This window comes from Staurois parvus, unplaced genomic scaffold, assembly GCF_062004578.1.
Source record: "Staurois parvus isolate SC_StPar_1 unplaced genomic scaffold, SC_StPar_1.0 ptg001252l, whole genome shotgun sequence".
NCBI lineage: Eukaryota > Metazoa > Chordata > Amphibia > Anura > Ranidae > Staurois > Staurois parvus.
Genome location: NW_028319048.1, coordinates 1,514,270 through 1,531,752, shown reverse-complemented (window position 1 = coordinate 1,531,752; position 17,483 = coordinate 1,514,270). Strand labels below are relative to the sequence as shown.

Here is a 17,483-nt window from a genome sequence, read left to right as displayed (position 1 = left end):
TCATCACACCAGCATGGTGGAATGCTTATGAATTTTTTGTCATGTATGGCAAACAACATCCATTTTAATGGTGAACTTTGCAGGAGGATTTTACGTCGCAGCATGAAGAGCCACAGGCAGAGTTGCTCCCTGAGCTGGGAAAAACAGAGCACATGCCCAAACAGGGGCGGACTGACAACTCGTGGGGCCCCAGGGCAATAGGGGATCATAAGGCCCCTGTGTCCTTGCCAAAACTCAAAAAATCCTATGAAAAAGGTACCAGGGGCATCTCATGGGGCCCCCTACTGACCCTGGGCCCTCGGGCAGTGCCTGAGTTTCCAAATAGTCAATCCGCCCCTGTGCCCAAATACATTCTGTTTTGGTACCTTTAGGCCCCTTTCAGATTTGGTGGATCCATCAGCAGATCCACCTGCTCAGTGGAGGATCTCTCCACAAATCCCCACCAAACATTCTGATGACAGGTCTGTGTCCGCTCTGGTGTGAATATTAAGTGATACAATAATAAATCTTCTTATTCATAGCAATTCTCTGTGCGTAGTGCTCCAATTAGCACTCCCCCATGAGAGCCCCACTCACCACAGATAATGGACCACCTGGAATGGTAGCTCAATTATCACTTAAGATGTTGCAGCGCTCTCCTGCAGGAAAGTTGGCCATCTGTCTTGACCCCGCTATACGCTGATGACAGACTCCATAGTGGAAACATCTCTAGATCAATCGTTTGTGACAAAAACTCCTCCAGAACCTGCCCAGTACTTCTCCTTCACCATAAAAACATCAAAGGGAAACTTCCACAGCTAACACCGTATTTATTAGGTAAAACATTTTTAAAATTGCGCTTACATAAAAACCATGTGTATGGCACTTTAAATCCCAGCAAAAAGCAATAGCTTGTCAGGGGACAAGTGTAGTGCTATCAAGCCCCGCCTTACATGTTTCGTTGTGTGACATCATCAGGAGTGTCCATTCAACGCCACCAAGTTGACCTCAAGCTGTACAGGAGCTCAGTTCAGATCTGGGAGGAAATCCCTCAGGACACCATCCGTGGTCTCATTAGGAGCTTCACTCAACATTGTCAGGCATGCATACAAGCACGTGGGGACCATACAAACTACCATTTTGAGTCGCTGCAATGACATTTCAGCAAAATGGACTAGCCTGATGCATCATTTTTTTCACTTTGATTTTCGGGGTGTCTTTGAATTCAGGTCGATCATTTTCATTTCCACCAAACAATGGGGAATCCTTACACAGTCCTTATCAGTATAGAGATCCAGCAGGAGATTTGTCCCCATTGAGATCTGATGGGTTTTCAAAGTGTTCATTTATTTTTTTTGAGCCGTGTTTATTTCACTCAGACCCAGATCAGACAGATGCAGACATGATCTAATAAAACAGAAGGGGACCGTACCTGGATCAAACAGATGGTGATCTGTCCTGGATCAGATAAACTGAGATTTACCCTGGATCAGAAAGACAGGTATTGGATTGGGATGAGGGCAAAATCCCTGGGGTTCACTGGGTTCATAAATTATGAACTTTTAGCCAAAATCTTGACAGGTTTGCAACCAGAAATGAGAAACATCCCATAAAGCATCTTCCCCAATTCCACAAGAGCAAATTATCTGAAGGAATGGATAACTCAGCTGCCTCATGGGTGGGCTTACAGCATATTGTCAGCACGTGTTATTGATGTTAGGGAGAGTTGACAGTTCTGTATACGGAGTAAAATGGTGCAATAGAGTGTTCAAATACTGTGCAATACTGTGCTTTTAGGCATTGTTACACATCTTCAATGGCAGGTCTTCTTATTGATTTGTGTTTGACAATAGCTTGCTTATTAGTCTTACAGGTGGCCATACATTAGTATTTGTCCCCCCCCCCCTCCATAGAATTCAGTGGGATTCACCTCAAAGTTCATAAATCTTTGAATTTCAAGTGAGATTCTCAAAGCTCTTTGCAAACTGAACTCAGAAACATTTGCTCATCCCTAACACTGTAACTAGTTTAGATAAAAAGGGATTGGACATAGATCAGCCATATCTGGTATTAGACCTGGATCAGACAGATGGGGAATGAGCCTGGACAAGACAGATAAGGATTGGACCAGGATTAAAACAGGTGGGAAGTCAATATGGTTTAAACAGATCGGGACTGAACCTGGATTAGACAGATTGAGATTGGACTTGGATCAGACAAATGGGCACAGAACCTGGATAAAGCAGATGGGGAATGAACCTAAATCAGACAGGTTGGGACTAGACCTGAATAATACATATGGGGAAATACCCTGGATCTGACAAATGGGGACTGGACCTGAATAAGACAGATGGGGAAATACCCTGGATCTGACAGATGGGGACTGAACCTGGATCGGACAGATGGGGACTTGACGTGAATAATACATATGGGGACTGAACCTGGATCGGACAGATGGGGACTTGACCTGAATGATACATATGGGGAAATACGCTGGATCTGACAGATGAGGACTGGACCTGAATAAGACAGATGGGGAAATACCCTGGATCTGACAGATGGGGACTGGACCTGAATAAGACAGATGGGGAAATACCCTGGATATGACAGATGGGGACTTGATCTGGATAAGAGAGATGGGGACAGAACCTTGATCTGACAGATGGGGACTGGACCTGAATAAGAAAGATGGGGAAATATCCTGGATCTGACAGATGGAGAATGGACCTGAGTAAGACAGATGGGGAAATACATTGTAACCTGGATCTGACAAATGGGGACTGGACCTGAATAATACATATGGGGAAATACACTGCATCTGACAAATGGGGACTGGACCTGAATAAGAAAGATGGGGAAATACCCTGGATCTGACAGATGGGGACTGGACCTGAATAATACATATGGGGAAATACGCTGGATCTGACAGATGGGGACTGGACCTGAATAAGACAGATGGGGACAGAACCTGGATCTAACAGATGGGGACAGAACCTGAATCTAACAGATGGGGACTGGACCTGAATAAGACAGATGGGGAAATACGCTGGATCTGACAGATGGGGACTGGACCTGAATAAGACAGATGGGGAAATACGCTGGATCTGACAGATGGGGACTGGACCTGAATAAGACATATGGGGAAATACCCTGGATCTGACAGATGGGGACTGGACCTGAATAAGACAGATGGGGACAGAACCTGGATCTAACAGATGGGGACAGAACCTGAATCTAACAGATGGGGACTGGACCTGAATAAGACAGATGGGGAAATACGCTGGATCTGACAGATGGGGACTGAACCTGAATAAGACAGACGGGGACAGAACCTGGATCTGACAGATGGGGACTGGACCTGAATAAGACATATGGGGAAATACCCTGGATCTGACAGATGGGGACTGGACCTGAATAAGACAGATGGGGACAGAACCTGGATCTAACAGATGGGGACAGAACCTGAATCTAACAGATGGGGACTGGACCTGAATAAGACATATGGGGAAATACCCTGGATCTGACAGATGGGGACTGGACCTGAATAAGACAGATGGGGACAGAACCTGGATCTAACAGATGGGGACAGAACCTGAATCTAACAGATGGGGACTGGACCTGAATAAGACAGATGGGGAAATACGCTGGATCTGACAGATGGGGACTGAACCTGAATAAGACAGACGGGGACAGAACCTGGATCTGACAGATGGGGACTGGACCTGAATAAGACATATGGGGAAATACCCTGGATCTGACAGATGGGGACTGGACCTGAATAAGACATATGAGGAAATACCCTGGATCTGACAGATGGGGACTGGACCTGAATAAGACAGATGGGGAAATACCCTGGATCTGACAGATGGGGACTGGACCTGAATAAGACAGATGGGGACAGAACCTGGATCTAACAGATGGGGACAGAACCTGAATCTAACAGATGGGGACTGGACCTGAATAAGACAGATGGGGAAATATGCTGGATCTGACAGATGGGGACTGGACCTGAATAAGACAGATGGGGACAGAACCTGGATCTAACAGATGGGGACTGGACCTGAATAAGACAGATGGGGAAATACGCTGGATCTGATAGATGGGGACTGGACCTGAATAATACAGATGGGTAAATACCCTGGATCTGACAGATGGGGACTGGACCTGAATAAGACATATGAGGAAATACCCTGGATCTGACAGATGGGGACTGGACCTGAATAAGACAGATGGGGACAGAACCTGGATCTAACAGATGGGGACAGAACCTGAATCTAACAGATGGGGACTGGACCTGAATAAGACAGATGGGGAAATATGCTGGATCTGACAGATGGGGACTGGACCTGAATAAGACAGATGGGGACAGAACCTGGATCTAACAGATGGGGACTGGACCTGAATAAGACAGATGGGGAAATACCCTGGATCTGACAGATGGGGACTGGACCTGAGTAAGACGGATGGGGAAATACATTGTATCATGGAGCTGACAGATAGGGACTGGACCTAAATAGGACAAGAGGGGACCTAGATCAGACAGTTCAGAAAAGGACCTGGATCATACAAATGGGGACTGAACCTGGTTCAGCCAGATTGGGGATTGGACCTAGGTCAACAAGAATGGGGAATGGTCCGGGATCAGACAGATATGTGGCGGAGCATCTCTTAAAACATTTGTTTTATATAATTTGTTATCATGTTGCAGTGATCATCATTCTAGACATTTGCATTCATTTATTGAACAAAGCCAGATGTAGTTTCTTTAAGTTTACACAAGGAAATAAGGCAGAGAATTGATAAGAGGCTCTTGAGTTTAATAAGGGTCATAAAGCAAAACAATTCAAGATAAGACTTAATAATAGTCATAAACAAGTACAGGAGTTCAGAAAAACAGAAACAAAGAGACTAAATCAAGTCATAATGCAGAGAACCTTCCTGAGCGTGGATAACTCCAACACGAGCAGCCATGGATATCCAAGCACTGACAGAGATCATTTGGAGATTTAGGCTCTCCGGCTCTGAAAGAGCCAACCACAAGTATAAAAGAATACTCATTCAGCTTTTTGGATTTTTGGGCCATGGAAAATCATCCTTCATAAACAGCTGTAAGTACGTCTTGGATGGTGGGGACTATGTAAATATTGCCGGGGCAGAAAGCTCCGACGAAGGACACACCAAAGCACGCATATCCTACCAGCTCACAGATGACATCATTCTAGTGGATAATCGGGGATGTGGCACTATGAACAGCTATGAAACTGGAGAAATCTTCGCTCAGCTTGGTAAGTGGCATAAACTCTACTAATGACCTACTACAAACAATGTGGTAGGTACTTCATAGACCTACGTCTACTATCTAAGAGATCAGTTATAACTTAGTGACAGCCCAGCACCCCTGAATTACCGGGAGAGTTATATGAAACATGAAGAACAAGGATTTTCTGTAACTTTATAAGATCCAAAATTGAAGTATCGGAAGAAAAGGTGTGACTGAAGTTACTTGGTTTTCCTTCCATATTTGTACGCCTTCCATTCATGTTTAGATTTGGTGATTCTCATTTCAATGGCTACTTGTATATAAGATATTCATCTATGCAGGAATAACTGCTGGGGTAGGAGAAATCGAGAGAGAGAATCAAACAAGAAACTTTAGGAGAATGAAAGATTCCCTTTTAGGTTGGTTTTCTTCACCCATTGTAGGATAAAGGAAATCCATTGTAACCTGGATCTGACAGATAGGTGAGATTTTCCTGCAGTAGTTTGTGTCTCCAAAACTCTTACGTTGGTGAAATTTCCCAGCAGTGGCTTTTGTCTCTGGCCCTCTATCTACATCATAAAAAAAGCATCACTTTCAGAGCTGGAAATGACTATATCCCCTATCCTTCTCTTTCTTTTCCAGCCAATTTGCTGCCCTTGGATCAGGAAGTAGAATGGAGCAGAGGTTTTCGGCTTGTAGACAGAATTGTGGACTCTGAAACTGAAATCCAGAAATCAGACTTCATCTTCCCTGTTTTCCTCTACAGGTAGAAGCTGTACAATCTTTGTACAATCCTTTATTACAATACCTTGGTGTATTATGGTAAACCCTAATGCCATCTACCTTGCTCTCTGCTCTGTGTATCATAAACAAATGTGTATTTTAGAAAATTCTGTTTTCTTCTTTTGAAATCTCATTTACATACTGTAGATACCCACCGTCCTGGATTTGCTGGGATAGTAATGCATCTTGGTCCCCTATCCCAATTATGCTGTGTCCCAGGCAGTGACGGGACAAGGACATCTAGAGCCCAGGGTGAACTTGCCAAATATATGAGCATTATGTGTAAGCGAAAATCTCCTTCCCCCAAAACAAATCAAGCACTAACCTGCATGCTCACCCCCAGGATAAATTCCTCCTCCTCCCATTATAAATACACCTGCTGAAATCCCCCCTCTCAGCTCAAATCTTCTCCCCCATTCCCCTTCCCAGCTCAAATCCTTTCTCTTCTTATATGCCCCCAGAACAACCCCCCCCCCCCCTTAAAAAAAAAAGACATTTCCTAGCACAAATCCTCGAGATCTCAAATTTCCCCTCCAAGCACAAATCCTCCCCCAACTCCAAATCCCCCTCCCCCCCCCCCCCGCATTCCAGCACAAATTTCCCTTCCCCTACCCCCATCCTAGCACAAACCCCACCCAAACTTCCCTTCCTGGTACAAATACCCCCAATCATCCCCACTAGCACAAATTCCCAACCCCCAGAAACATATTTCCCCTAACAAATCCCCCCCCCACCATATTACTTTTATAGCATGACCCCCCAAGTCCCCCCTCCTGAAATCCTCTTCCTCCATCCCCCTCCCAAAACAAACCCCCCCCCCCCCAAATCACCACTCCTAGCACAGCTCCCTTTATTTCCCCTCCTAGAACAATTATCCTCTCCTGTTGCCCCCCAAATTCCCTCCCCCCAATCTTCTTGTGGTGCTCCCCCACCTCTCATGATACCACAGTGCCCAGGGCAGCCACCCTCCTGCTCACCCCATATCCCATCCCAGGTCCTAGGCCATCTCACAACATCAGCCTTATTTGGGCTACCACACTTGCACAGTAATTCCAAAAGTCATTAATTATGGGGATCAGAGGGTGGCCTATGTGTATTTGAAGGTGGGGGTCTGGGAAAGATAAACCCATTAAGTGAGCTTAATGAATGTTCACTGCAAAAGGCAGAGTCTGAGAGGGACCAACCCACAAAGTGATTTGTTTGTGCCCATTGGGAAAGTGGACTGTTTGTGCCCATTGGGAAGGTGGGTGCACAAAGCGTGGACAGTTAGTTGGGACCATAATACTGGTAAGTATGTAAGGGTCTACCATTGTATAAAACCAATGGAATTCATCAGACCAGGTGACATTGCCTGGTCACTGATAGTACAGGGATGAGGTTTCTTAGCCAGCTGAAAGCAGTTTTTGGAGGGTAGGGCAGGTGTTCTGTGTGGACATCTGGTATGACACCTCATCGGACTTGGAGTGTGACGCATCATCTCTCCTGATATTGGTAAATGTGCTGCAAAACTGTAGTGCCATACTGGGGGTCTAATGTACCAATCTGCATGAAGCATCTCACTGATATTTATGAGGCATTGCCTGAAGAGTCATTCTGCTCAGGCTGGCAGTCTGGATTTTGTATTGTTTAAACCCTTTTCATAGACTATGTGGCCACGGGGTATGACTATACTCAGGAATCAATCTACAGGGAAAGCAAGAATGGATCCACCTCTGTGTGTGGGGAGGAGATTCTATTCTATGACCAATGAGAACATTTAAAATGTAAAATGTATGTAAAGACAAAACCTTCTCCTCTTAGTAATATGAGTAAGGAATGGCTAAAACCCCCGCCAGTTTATTTTGTGCTGTCTGTGTACCATGGGGGAAATGTCCTTTCATTTCCTGACCCAGAGATTTTGTCCTTTGAGGACAATTTGGAATCAATTGTTTGTTTTTAAAGTTCGTACACTTCAGTTGTTGCAACTAAGCCATTTCATGAAATAATTGGCAAAAAGCTAGATCCATTTGTTGATAATAACTAATATTTTGACTCAAACCAAAAAAAAAAGTATTTTAAGTTCTTAATCAGATGATACAGGCAATTAAAAACATGGGACAAATACGTCCCTTGGTCCTCAAAGGGTTAATTGGAAGTTGGAGGAAACCTCCCAAAGTGAGGAAAATCCCATTCTTAGGTAAGTGTCTCCCAAAGAGGCGTCCTTATTGGAAATTTTTCCTTCAATTCTTATTCTTGGTTCAACTTTGAAATGTTGGATTGTCCCCCTATTCTGTCTCAGTGATTCTGGTCACCAGTGCAATACATTTCCCCAGCAAGCCCACAGACAGCAATAAAAACTTGACAGAAGGTCTAGTCCTTCCCCCACTCCATCTAAAACTAAGAAAAAAGGCTTCACCCAGAGATACACATTTAATGTCTGCCAATGTAGGGAACAGGGGTGGACTGACAACTCATGGGGCCACCGGGCAATAGGGGATCATGGGGCCCCTGTGTCCTTGCCCAAACTCAAAAAAGCCTATGAAAAAGGTACCAGGGGCATCTCAATGGGCCACCTACTGACCCCGGGCCCTCGGGCAGTGCCCGAGTTTCCAAATGGTCAGTCCGCCCCTGGTAGGGAATGAGGATGGACATGAAATATTTCAGCTGTAGTAATCATTTACATCTCAATAAATATGTGGTCTTTGTTTTGTACTCAGCATAAAGAGAGGGCTCCATGAAGAGTATTATGAAGATTTAAAGCAATTACTGGACACAGCCAAGAAGATGACAGGTACACATTTCAATTCCTGACCCATTATGTGGTGGGTTGCGGATCATTCTGTGATTGATTAGAACTTGGACTGTTCGAAAATATCCAACAAGCCGATTTAGATTTTTATCTGATGGTGATTTTGTGAGCCTATGTTATACATCTTCTTGTTCAAGGTCCTCGGCAATGCATTCCAATGAATATTTTAATTGTGATGCTGACAGTTGCAGACACAGACATATTTTCCTGTCCACATTTCATACACAGACTGTGGGCACATGGAATACAGTACAGTATTGAGGTATATTACATTGTAGTCTAAAAACAAAACAAAATCTTAACTAATAAGGTGAGGCTGTTTTTATTGGAACATTTCAAACATGTGCAAGAAGAGAGACATTCTTTTTAATTTTTGTCATTGCCATGCAGATGTCTGGGTTGTTTACTAATAAATCACCATTCACTTTGCAAAGTGAAAATCTGCTCCATTAACCTCCCTGACGGTATGATTCTTTCCGATTTTTTGTGCTGAAAGCGGTACATTTTTTTGCATGGAAATATGTAGTTTTTTATTGTAGGCTGTAATTTTTAGGAATAACTCACTGAAATCTGTCCGGACAAGAGTCTAGTAAACATCCCGGGGATGATAAAATTTGAAACACAAAACCATAAATTATAATTTAATAAATAATCGTAAAAAATAATAATATAATAATAATAAATTGAATTCAATAATATAATCAAACCAAAAACACTGAAATTTGAAATACAGAGGCAAATTCGCACATCGCTGAGCAAAGTCACAAAATCGTTTTCAGTGTCTGATGACGAATTTCCCCACAAATCATTATCACTCAATTCTGCAAGTGGTTCTGATTTACTATCGCTGTTCTAAAACCGCTTTTGACGTAAAGGGACGCTTTTTGGCCGCCATGGACTTTTCTAAGTTTCCAGGCAGAAAGAACAGACAAAATGCAGGCAGGGCGCCGGACAAAGCACTCGGGACAAAATGTATGTGAAATGCAGTGAAAAAGCAATGACAGCAAAAATGTCATTTTTTAAAAATTTCAAATTTCCCGCCGGTTCCGCAGCCCGAAACGTTCCGACGTCACAGGGACCGGAACATGGAAGCCGGATGCCGGCATCCGCCAGAGGAGATGGACGGGGACGCTGCAGGGGACCCATCGTGGGAGCGAAGGACAAGGTAAGTGCTGCAGGGACCCCCAGAGAACGCTGCATGGTAAGCCCGAGTGTAGCTCGGGGTTACCGTTCTTGGTATAGAAATTCTACCCCGAGCTACACTCGGGAATACCGCCAAGGAGGTTAATGAATTAATCCCATTGAATGCCAAAACAAAAACAGTAGAGGAAAGCAGGCTCACTGCCAATGGAGAGCAGAAGAGTCGGCATTGTCCAGACATTCCAATGTGTTTTAATGAAGGGTGTCTCTTCTTTTCATCATACTGTATTTCTTTCTGTAGCGCCCCATACATTGTAATGATCCATTTTTTTATAACTTTTTATTTCATACTTAAACAAACAACATTAAAACATTCCATCTTCCAAAATATACTTTTGTCTTGTCTGGCCTAAATGAATAAATACGTCTTCTCTTTCTCTATCTGTATCCATTTCTCCATAACTTGTTATTCCGACCAATCTCATTGTGATTTCTTAGGCTACCTCCTTTACTTTAATTAGTTCTGTATAAGATTCTGCGGTTTTAAAATTTAACTAAACACTCCATATTCTATTAAATATTCCCATCTTATCCTCTTCTAAACTTCTCAGTTCTTCCATTCTGAAAATGCCTTCCACTCTCTATCCAATCCACCACCCTCGGAACCTCTGCCACTAACCAAAATTTTGTTATCAAACCCTTTGCTGCACTGATTAAATGGTACAATACTTTATTCCTCTTTATTTCCGCCATGGGCTCAGAATAGTAGAATAGGCATTTCAGTGGGTCCCCTTGAATATCTACCCCACATATTTCCTTGATATAATACGTAATGATCCATTATTCTCTGCAGCTTGCTAACTCATTTAGTTGGACAGACATACACTCACTGGCCACTTTATTAGGTCCACCAATTACTTGGTAACACAAACTGCTAATCAGCCAATCACATGGCAGCAACTCAATGCATTTAGGCATCTAGGCGTGGTGAAGACGACTTGTTGAAGTTCAAACCAAGCATCAGAATGGGGAACAAAAGGGGATTTAAGTGATTTTGAACGTGGCGTGGTTGTTGGTGCCAGATGGGCTGGTCTGAGCATTTCAAAAACTGCTGATCTACTGGGATTGTTATGCACAACCCATCAATCTCTAGGGTTTACAGAGAATGGTCCAAAAAAAAAGAAAATATCCAGTGAGTGAGGAAAATGCCTTGTCAGATGTCAGAGGTCAGAGGAGAATGGGCAGACTGGTCGCTGTGACATTCAGATGGTAGGATCAGAATTTGGCGTAAGCAAACATTTTGGCCTTGTATCAATGATTCAGGCTGGTGGTAGTGGTGGAATGGTGTGGGGGAGATTTCTTGGCACAAGCAAGGTGAACCTAATAAAGTGGCTGGTGAGTGTCCGTGTCCATGGCCACCTAGGCTTTTACCAGAGATGAGGAGCAGTTAAACATTCTTCTCCTCAATGCTGAGGAATCACATTCAGGAGAGGAACATTTTTGCCAAAAACCGCTAAACGCGGCAAAAACAAGTGTAAATGCAGTTAAACATGTCTAAATGTTAGCAGAGTCCAGCGCTTGGCTGTTTATTCATGTACATGGAAAAAAATTTGGCCAATCAAATGAAAAAATGTCTAAGCGCTAAACGTGGGTAAACGGGGCTAAACATTATCGTGTTAGTGGTTTTCTGCTGCCAGGAGAGCTAAACGTCTAGGGGAGTTCATGTGTACATGAGGCCTTACTCAGATTGATAAGTTAAGTCACAATGGACATTGTCTGATCACATTGATATGCGAGGCCACCATTCAACCACGTGTAATATTCCCATCATACATATTCCTGGAAAATGGCCAGAAGTAAGCGGGTGCTCTGACAACTCCCAGCTCTGACAACTCCCAGCTCTGACAACTCCCAGCTGGAGACCGGTGACATGATACATCAAAGCATACATGGCCAGCACATCATGGATCATTAAAGTAACATCCACATCTTCATCACCCTCTTAACGCTGGGTGGCCTTCATGTGATATCGTTGGGTTTAAGTGGTTGTACCAGGATGATGCCTACAGCTACAGGCATCATCCTAGTATTACAATTTCCAGTCGGTGATGCCCTTTTGTGTAGAAGTGATTTGAGTGGCTATACAGCCACTCAATTACTTCCACAGGCAATAGCGGGAGGAGGGGGGGGGCACATTCCCCTGGCTTTCCCATCCCATCAGGGAGCCCAGGACCTCTACAACTGAAAGCTTACTGTTGACCAAACAAAGCAAGAGTAACTGATGTGATTTCTACTTCTCTTTGAAATCAGAAACCGGATTCAGAAAGGATTTTGTCACTTCCGCATTCGGTTCTATGTTTACTGGCCTGTCACAGGCCAGTGAAGCAGCCGATGGGACTGATATCTGATCTGCTGTATTGGAAGCCAGAAGAGAGATCTGGGGTCTAACAGACCCCTGATCTATCCATAAAGAGGGCCTGTCACCACCCATGCTATTTTGGTGAGCCTGTGTGAATTGCAGCCTCTGTTTCTTGTTCGTAGCTAACAGGAGCAACACCCGGTGTGGTTTTCTGCTGCTGTAGCCCATTTGCTTCAAGGTTGGACATGTTGTGCGTTCAGAGATGGTATTCTGCATACCTTGGTTGACTGACAACTCATGGGGCCCCCGGGCAATAGGAGATCATGGGGCCCCTGTGTCCTTGCCCAAACTCAAAAAAGCCTATGAAAAAGGTACCAGGGGCATCTCATGGGGCACCCTACTGATCCCGGGCCCTCAGGCAGTGCCCAAGTTTCCAAATGGTCAGTCCACCCCTGCTTGGTTGGAACGAGTTGTCATTTGAGTTACTGGAGTCTTTCTTTCATCTGTAACCAGTCTGCTCATTCTCTTCTGACCTCTGACATCAACAAGGCATTTTCCTCCACACAACTGCCACTCACTGGATATTTCCTCTTTTTTGGACCATTCTTTGTAAACCCTGGAGATGGTTGTACGTAAAAATCCCAGTAAATCAGTCTTTGAAACACTCAGACCAGTCCATCTGGCACCAACAACCACGCCACGTTCAAAGTCACTTAAAGCCCCTTTCTTCCCCATTCTGATGATCGGTTTGAACTTCAGCAAGTCATCTTCACCATGTCTAGATAGATAAATGCAATGAGTTGCTGCCATGTGATTACCAAGTAATTGAACAGGTGTTCCTAATAATGGGTCCATCAGCACCACAGATATCACACAGCCATGGCCTACATTACTGGGGCGGCATCTGTAAGAGGGGTGGCTGACTGGGAGAGTGGCCACACAAGTTGCTCATGAGGAAGCTGTACTGGTCCTATGCAGTCATTTCTGAGATCGGTGTTTGCAAAGCATAAAGTGGTGTCTCGAATCTCTACCTCCACAAAGTGAACCTCTTCCTAAGATAGTTCACAGTCCCTAATAAGCAGGGTTCCTCTCCATATTCTAGCCAAGTGCAGCAGAACAGTAATATATGTTGCCACTGCCCATACTAAAGATGGCTGAAAAAGGTCACTCAGTGTTGCAGTGTCTAATCATCCACTGCTTCCCTGGTGACCCCTACAGAATCTGCAGAGGAACATTGTTCCTCCAAGCCTCCACTCCCACTGCTCAGCAATACAGCATCACCTACAGATTGGAGGATGAACTACACCTGCCAATAGACCTCTAGTACAATTAGGGCGATGCTTAAGGCCGACTCTATAAAATGAATGTGTCCTAAGGACAATAAATGAGAAGTAAAGTTCTCCTCATTCACTTTATAGAACACGAGTCATATCAGTCATAGCATCAGGGCTTTTTTTTCTCAGAGAATAGTTGTAGGTGTAGGAACACTCCCTTTCTGAATCACCCCTCGTCCCCGCCTCTGCCCATATCCGAGCACCAGTCCATGATTCCACCCTCTACCCACCTCCCAGTACCATTCCTTTGAAAGAATACAGAATCAAATGTCACTTTGTGGTGCCAAGTAAATTGTATGGAATTTGTTAATGATAAAGAAAAGCAGTAACATAAACCCCCAATAGCAACAATAGATCCACCAGCAACAGTGGACCGCCCACAACAAAATCCCCCCCCCCCCCCCAGCAACAACAGAGCTCCCTGCAGCCAGCATCAATAGACCTCTCTCTGAACAGTTGATCCCTCCCAGCAACAACTGACCCCCCCAGAAAAATAAGACTCACCCCCAGTAATAATAGACCCCCAACAGCAACAGACACCCCAGCAGATATAGATCCCCTCCAACAACAATAGATCCCCCTGCAGCCAGATTCAGTAGACCCTGCAGCACACGCCAGTACCCCTTGCCATTACGTACATTTGGTGCTGGAAGTGCTGCTGCGTTCCCCTGCGTTCCCGCTGAAAATAAGCCCTACCTAGCCGTCATAAAGACACAGCATTTAGAAGCTCCAGTAAAATCCTGACCACATATCCACTAAGATGGCTTGCAAGGTTGTGTTTGTCAAGTGATTGGTGGAAATATCATTGACGAGAAATGTTATGCTTGTTTACACAGGAATTTTCCCTTTCGTTGTCCAGACACATAAGACACATGGGGGAATGACGAGAATCGAGAGGAAATTTCAGGACATGGGTGTGGACAGGGTTTTTGCCCTTGAAAACTATACTCCCGAAGATCACCTCAAAACCAGAGCGAGGCACGAAGACGTGCTCAGGATTTTCCATGAAATCATCAAAGAGGTTCGGTTCAAAGTGGAGCAGGTGGGAGATCCGGTGCAGGAATTTAAGGACCGCAAGCAGTTTGTTCTAAAATTTATCTTTGATCGGGAGATGAGTAACCATCAGGGAGAGGTGGAAAAGAAGGCACAAGGTGAACAGAACCTCCTGGTCCAGGAAATGGAACATATAAAGTTAAGATCAGAAAACCAAAGACAAGAGGACAGGAGGGAATTGGAAGAGGAGATGAGGAAGATGAAAAAGCACTTCAAAGATCTGAGGATGGAAGATCACAAGAAATTTGAAGAACAGTTTAAGTCAAAGCAACAGAAGAAAACTAAAAACAATAATTGCAAAGTACAATGAATGTCTTCAGGCTGATGACACAAGACACGCAATGAGTGACCGGTACTGATCTACAGCTCTGATTTCTGTATGTATTTGTGTAAAAACTCTGTGCTGTATGGACTGCAACTAAATTGACCACATCAAGAGAGAAGACTGGGAAATTGTACTTGGCTGAAATTTGTATTTGTCAATGTGGAAGGTGACTATAAGGTCGTCTTTTTTTGCAGTTTGTAAGGGTGTAAAAAGGCTTTTTCATGACTTATGAAAGTGTCAACTTTTCCTTCTCCACTTTAAAACTAAACAAACCCCCCCCTAAAAATCTAAAAAGAAGGCAATTAGCACTTTAAATATAACCCAGCCACTAACCCTAAAAACAACCCCAACCCTTCTATAGGATAAGTTCACCTTTTGGACAAAAATAATACATTTACATTTTTTGCAGGTAAGAAAAGTGTGCATTTATTATTTTGCTGCAGGAGCCTAGAAAGCATTGCACCAGCGATCAGTAGGCCATGCAGGTCTCCTGTAGACGTGTCAGAATATCTGCTTGCCGTAGGGGATGTACGGAGTGTACAGTATGTACAGGGTGTACGGGATGTATGTGGTGTACAGGATATATGGGATGTATGGGGTATACGGGGATGTACGGGGAGTACGGGATGTAGGGGATGTACAGGATGTACGGGGTGTACAGGATTTATGGGGTGTACGGGGTGTACAGGATGTATGGGATGTACAGGAACTGCAGGGTGTACGAGGTGTACGGTGTGTAAAGGAATGTACGGGGTGTACGGGATGTATAAGATGTATGGGATGTATGGGATGTACGGGATGTACGGGGTGTACGGGATGTATGGTGTGTACAGGATGTATGGGATGTATGGGATGTATGGGGTGTACAGGGTGTACGGGATGTACGGGATGTATGGGATGTATGGGGTGTACAGGGTGTATGGGATGTACGGGGTGTACGGGATGTATGGGGTGTACAGGATGTACGGGATGTACGGGATGTATGGGATGTACGGGGTGTATAGGGTGTACGGGATGTACGGGATGTATGGGGTGTTTGGGGTGTACAGGGTGTATGGGATGTACAGGGTGTACGGGATGTACAGGATGTACGGAATGTATGAGATGTATGGGGTGTATGAGATGTACGGGATGTAAGGGATGTACGGGGTGTACGGGATGTAAGGGATGTACGGGGTGTACGGGATGTACAGGATGTACGAGATGTATGGGGTTCATGAGATTTACGGGATGTAAGGGATGTACGGGATGTACGAGATGTATGGGGTGTACGGGATGTACGGGATGTATGGGGTATACGGGATGTACGGTCAAGCAGATATTCTGACAGGAAGCTTCAATGAATTACCACAGTGCTGCACAGCGCAATGATAGTTCATTGAGAACTACAAGAACACAGCCGCTAAGACTGCTGGGACTTGCAGTTCATTCATTCAGGGAAGTCTGTGACTTTATGACAAGTCCATGTGGGTGGAGCCCCGCACAACCGCACTGTTTTCAAATCTGACAGATAGCACAGGGACTTCTCCCTGTACTTCTCCCTGTATTATTTGTCGGGGGGGAGGGGGGGGGGAGTTGGGGGGCCATGGCTGCAGCAATGGGAACATGTTACATCCATTTGTAGGGTGGAACATGTATCACGTTCCAAGGTGATCTTGTCCTTTAAATCTTGCACTGATAAATAAATGCAGCAAGGATGATTTTCTTTTAATCTTCTCTTCTCCTCCCTTAATGGGTGTCTCAACATCTCGACATCACACGTGTGACATATCACTGCGACATATCACCGCGACATATCACCGCGAACATCAGCGTGAGAACAATCATTCTAATACAAAAGTTCCTTGTTACCTCTAAACTGATGAACTGTAAAGGCTTTTAAAGCGTCACCTATGGGGATTTTTGGGCAATCCTAACATATGGCTTGTTTGGTATCTATTTACTTGATGCAACCTCATCTTTTATAATTTAACCAACAATGGGTATTGTAATATTTTTCCACTAAAATTAATTTTATTATATTTTTCCTGAAACTTTGCGTTTAATAAACAATTGTGCAAGTATCATGTGACATAAAAACATGCAAATATCAGCTTTTTATTCTACAGGGCCTCACGTTTCAGAATATATATAATGTTCTCGGGTTTAAGTCATTTTTTTGCCACAAAATTAGATTTTTACATAGTCAGGTCCATAAATATTGGGACATGGACACAATTCTAATATTTGTGGCTCTATACACCACCACAATGGATTTGAAATGAAATGAACAAGATGTGCTTTAACTGCAGACTGTCAGCTTTAATTTGAGGATATTTACATCCAAATCAGGTGAACGGTGTAGGAATTACAACAGTTTGCATACGTGCCTCCCACTTGTTAAGAGGCCAAAAGTAATGGGACAGAATAATAATCATAAATAAAACTTTCACTTTTTAATACTTGGTTGCAAATCCTTTGCA

At 44.1% G+C, this 17,483-nt stretch overlaps 1 protein-coding gene across 1 annotated transcript; it reads left to right on the top strand.

Moving 5' to 3' along the window:
* Positions 1-4,915: 4,915 nt before the first annotated feature.
* On the top strand, positions 4,916-16,584 carry LOC149437857 (uncharacterized). The gene is made up of 4 exons (XM_089660517.1): positions 4,916-5,264; positions 5,882-6,005; positions 8,719-8,792; positions 14,480-16,584. Exons 1-4 carry the CDS (start codon positions 4,949-4,951, stop codon positions 15,004-15,006), a joined length of 1,041 nt encoding a protein of 346 aa, XP_089516643.1. The 5' UTR covers positions 4,916-4,948; the 3' UTR covers positions 15,007-16,584.
* The last annotated feature ends 899 nt before the right edge of the window (positions 16,585-17,483 follow it).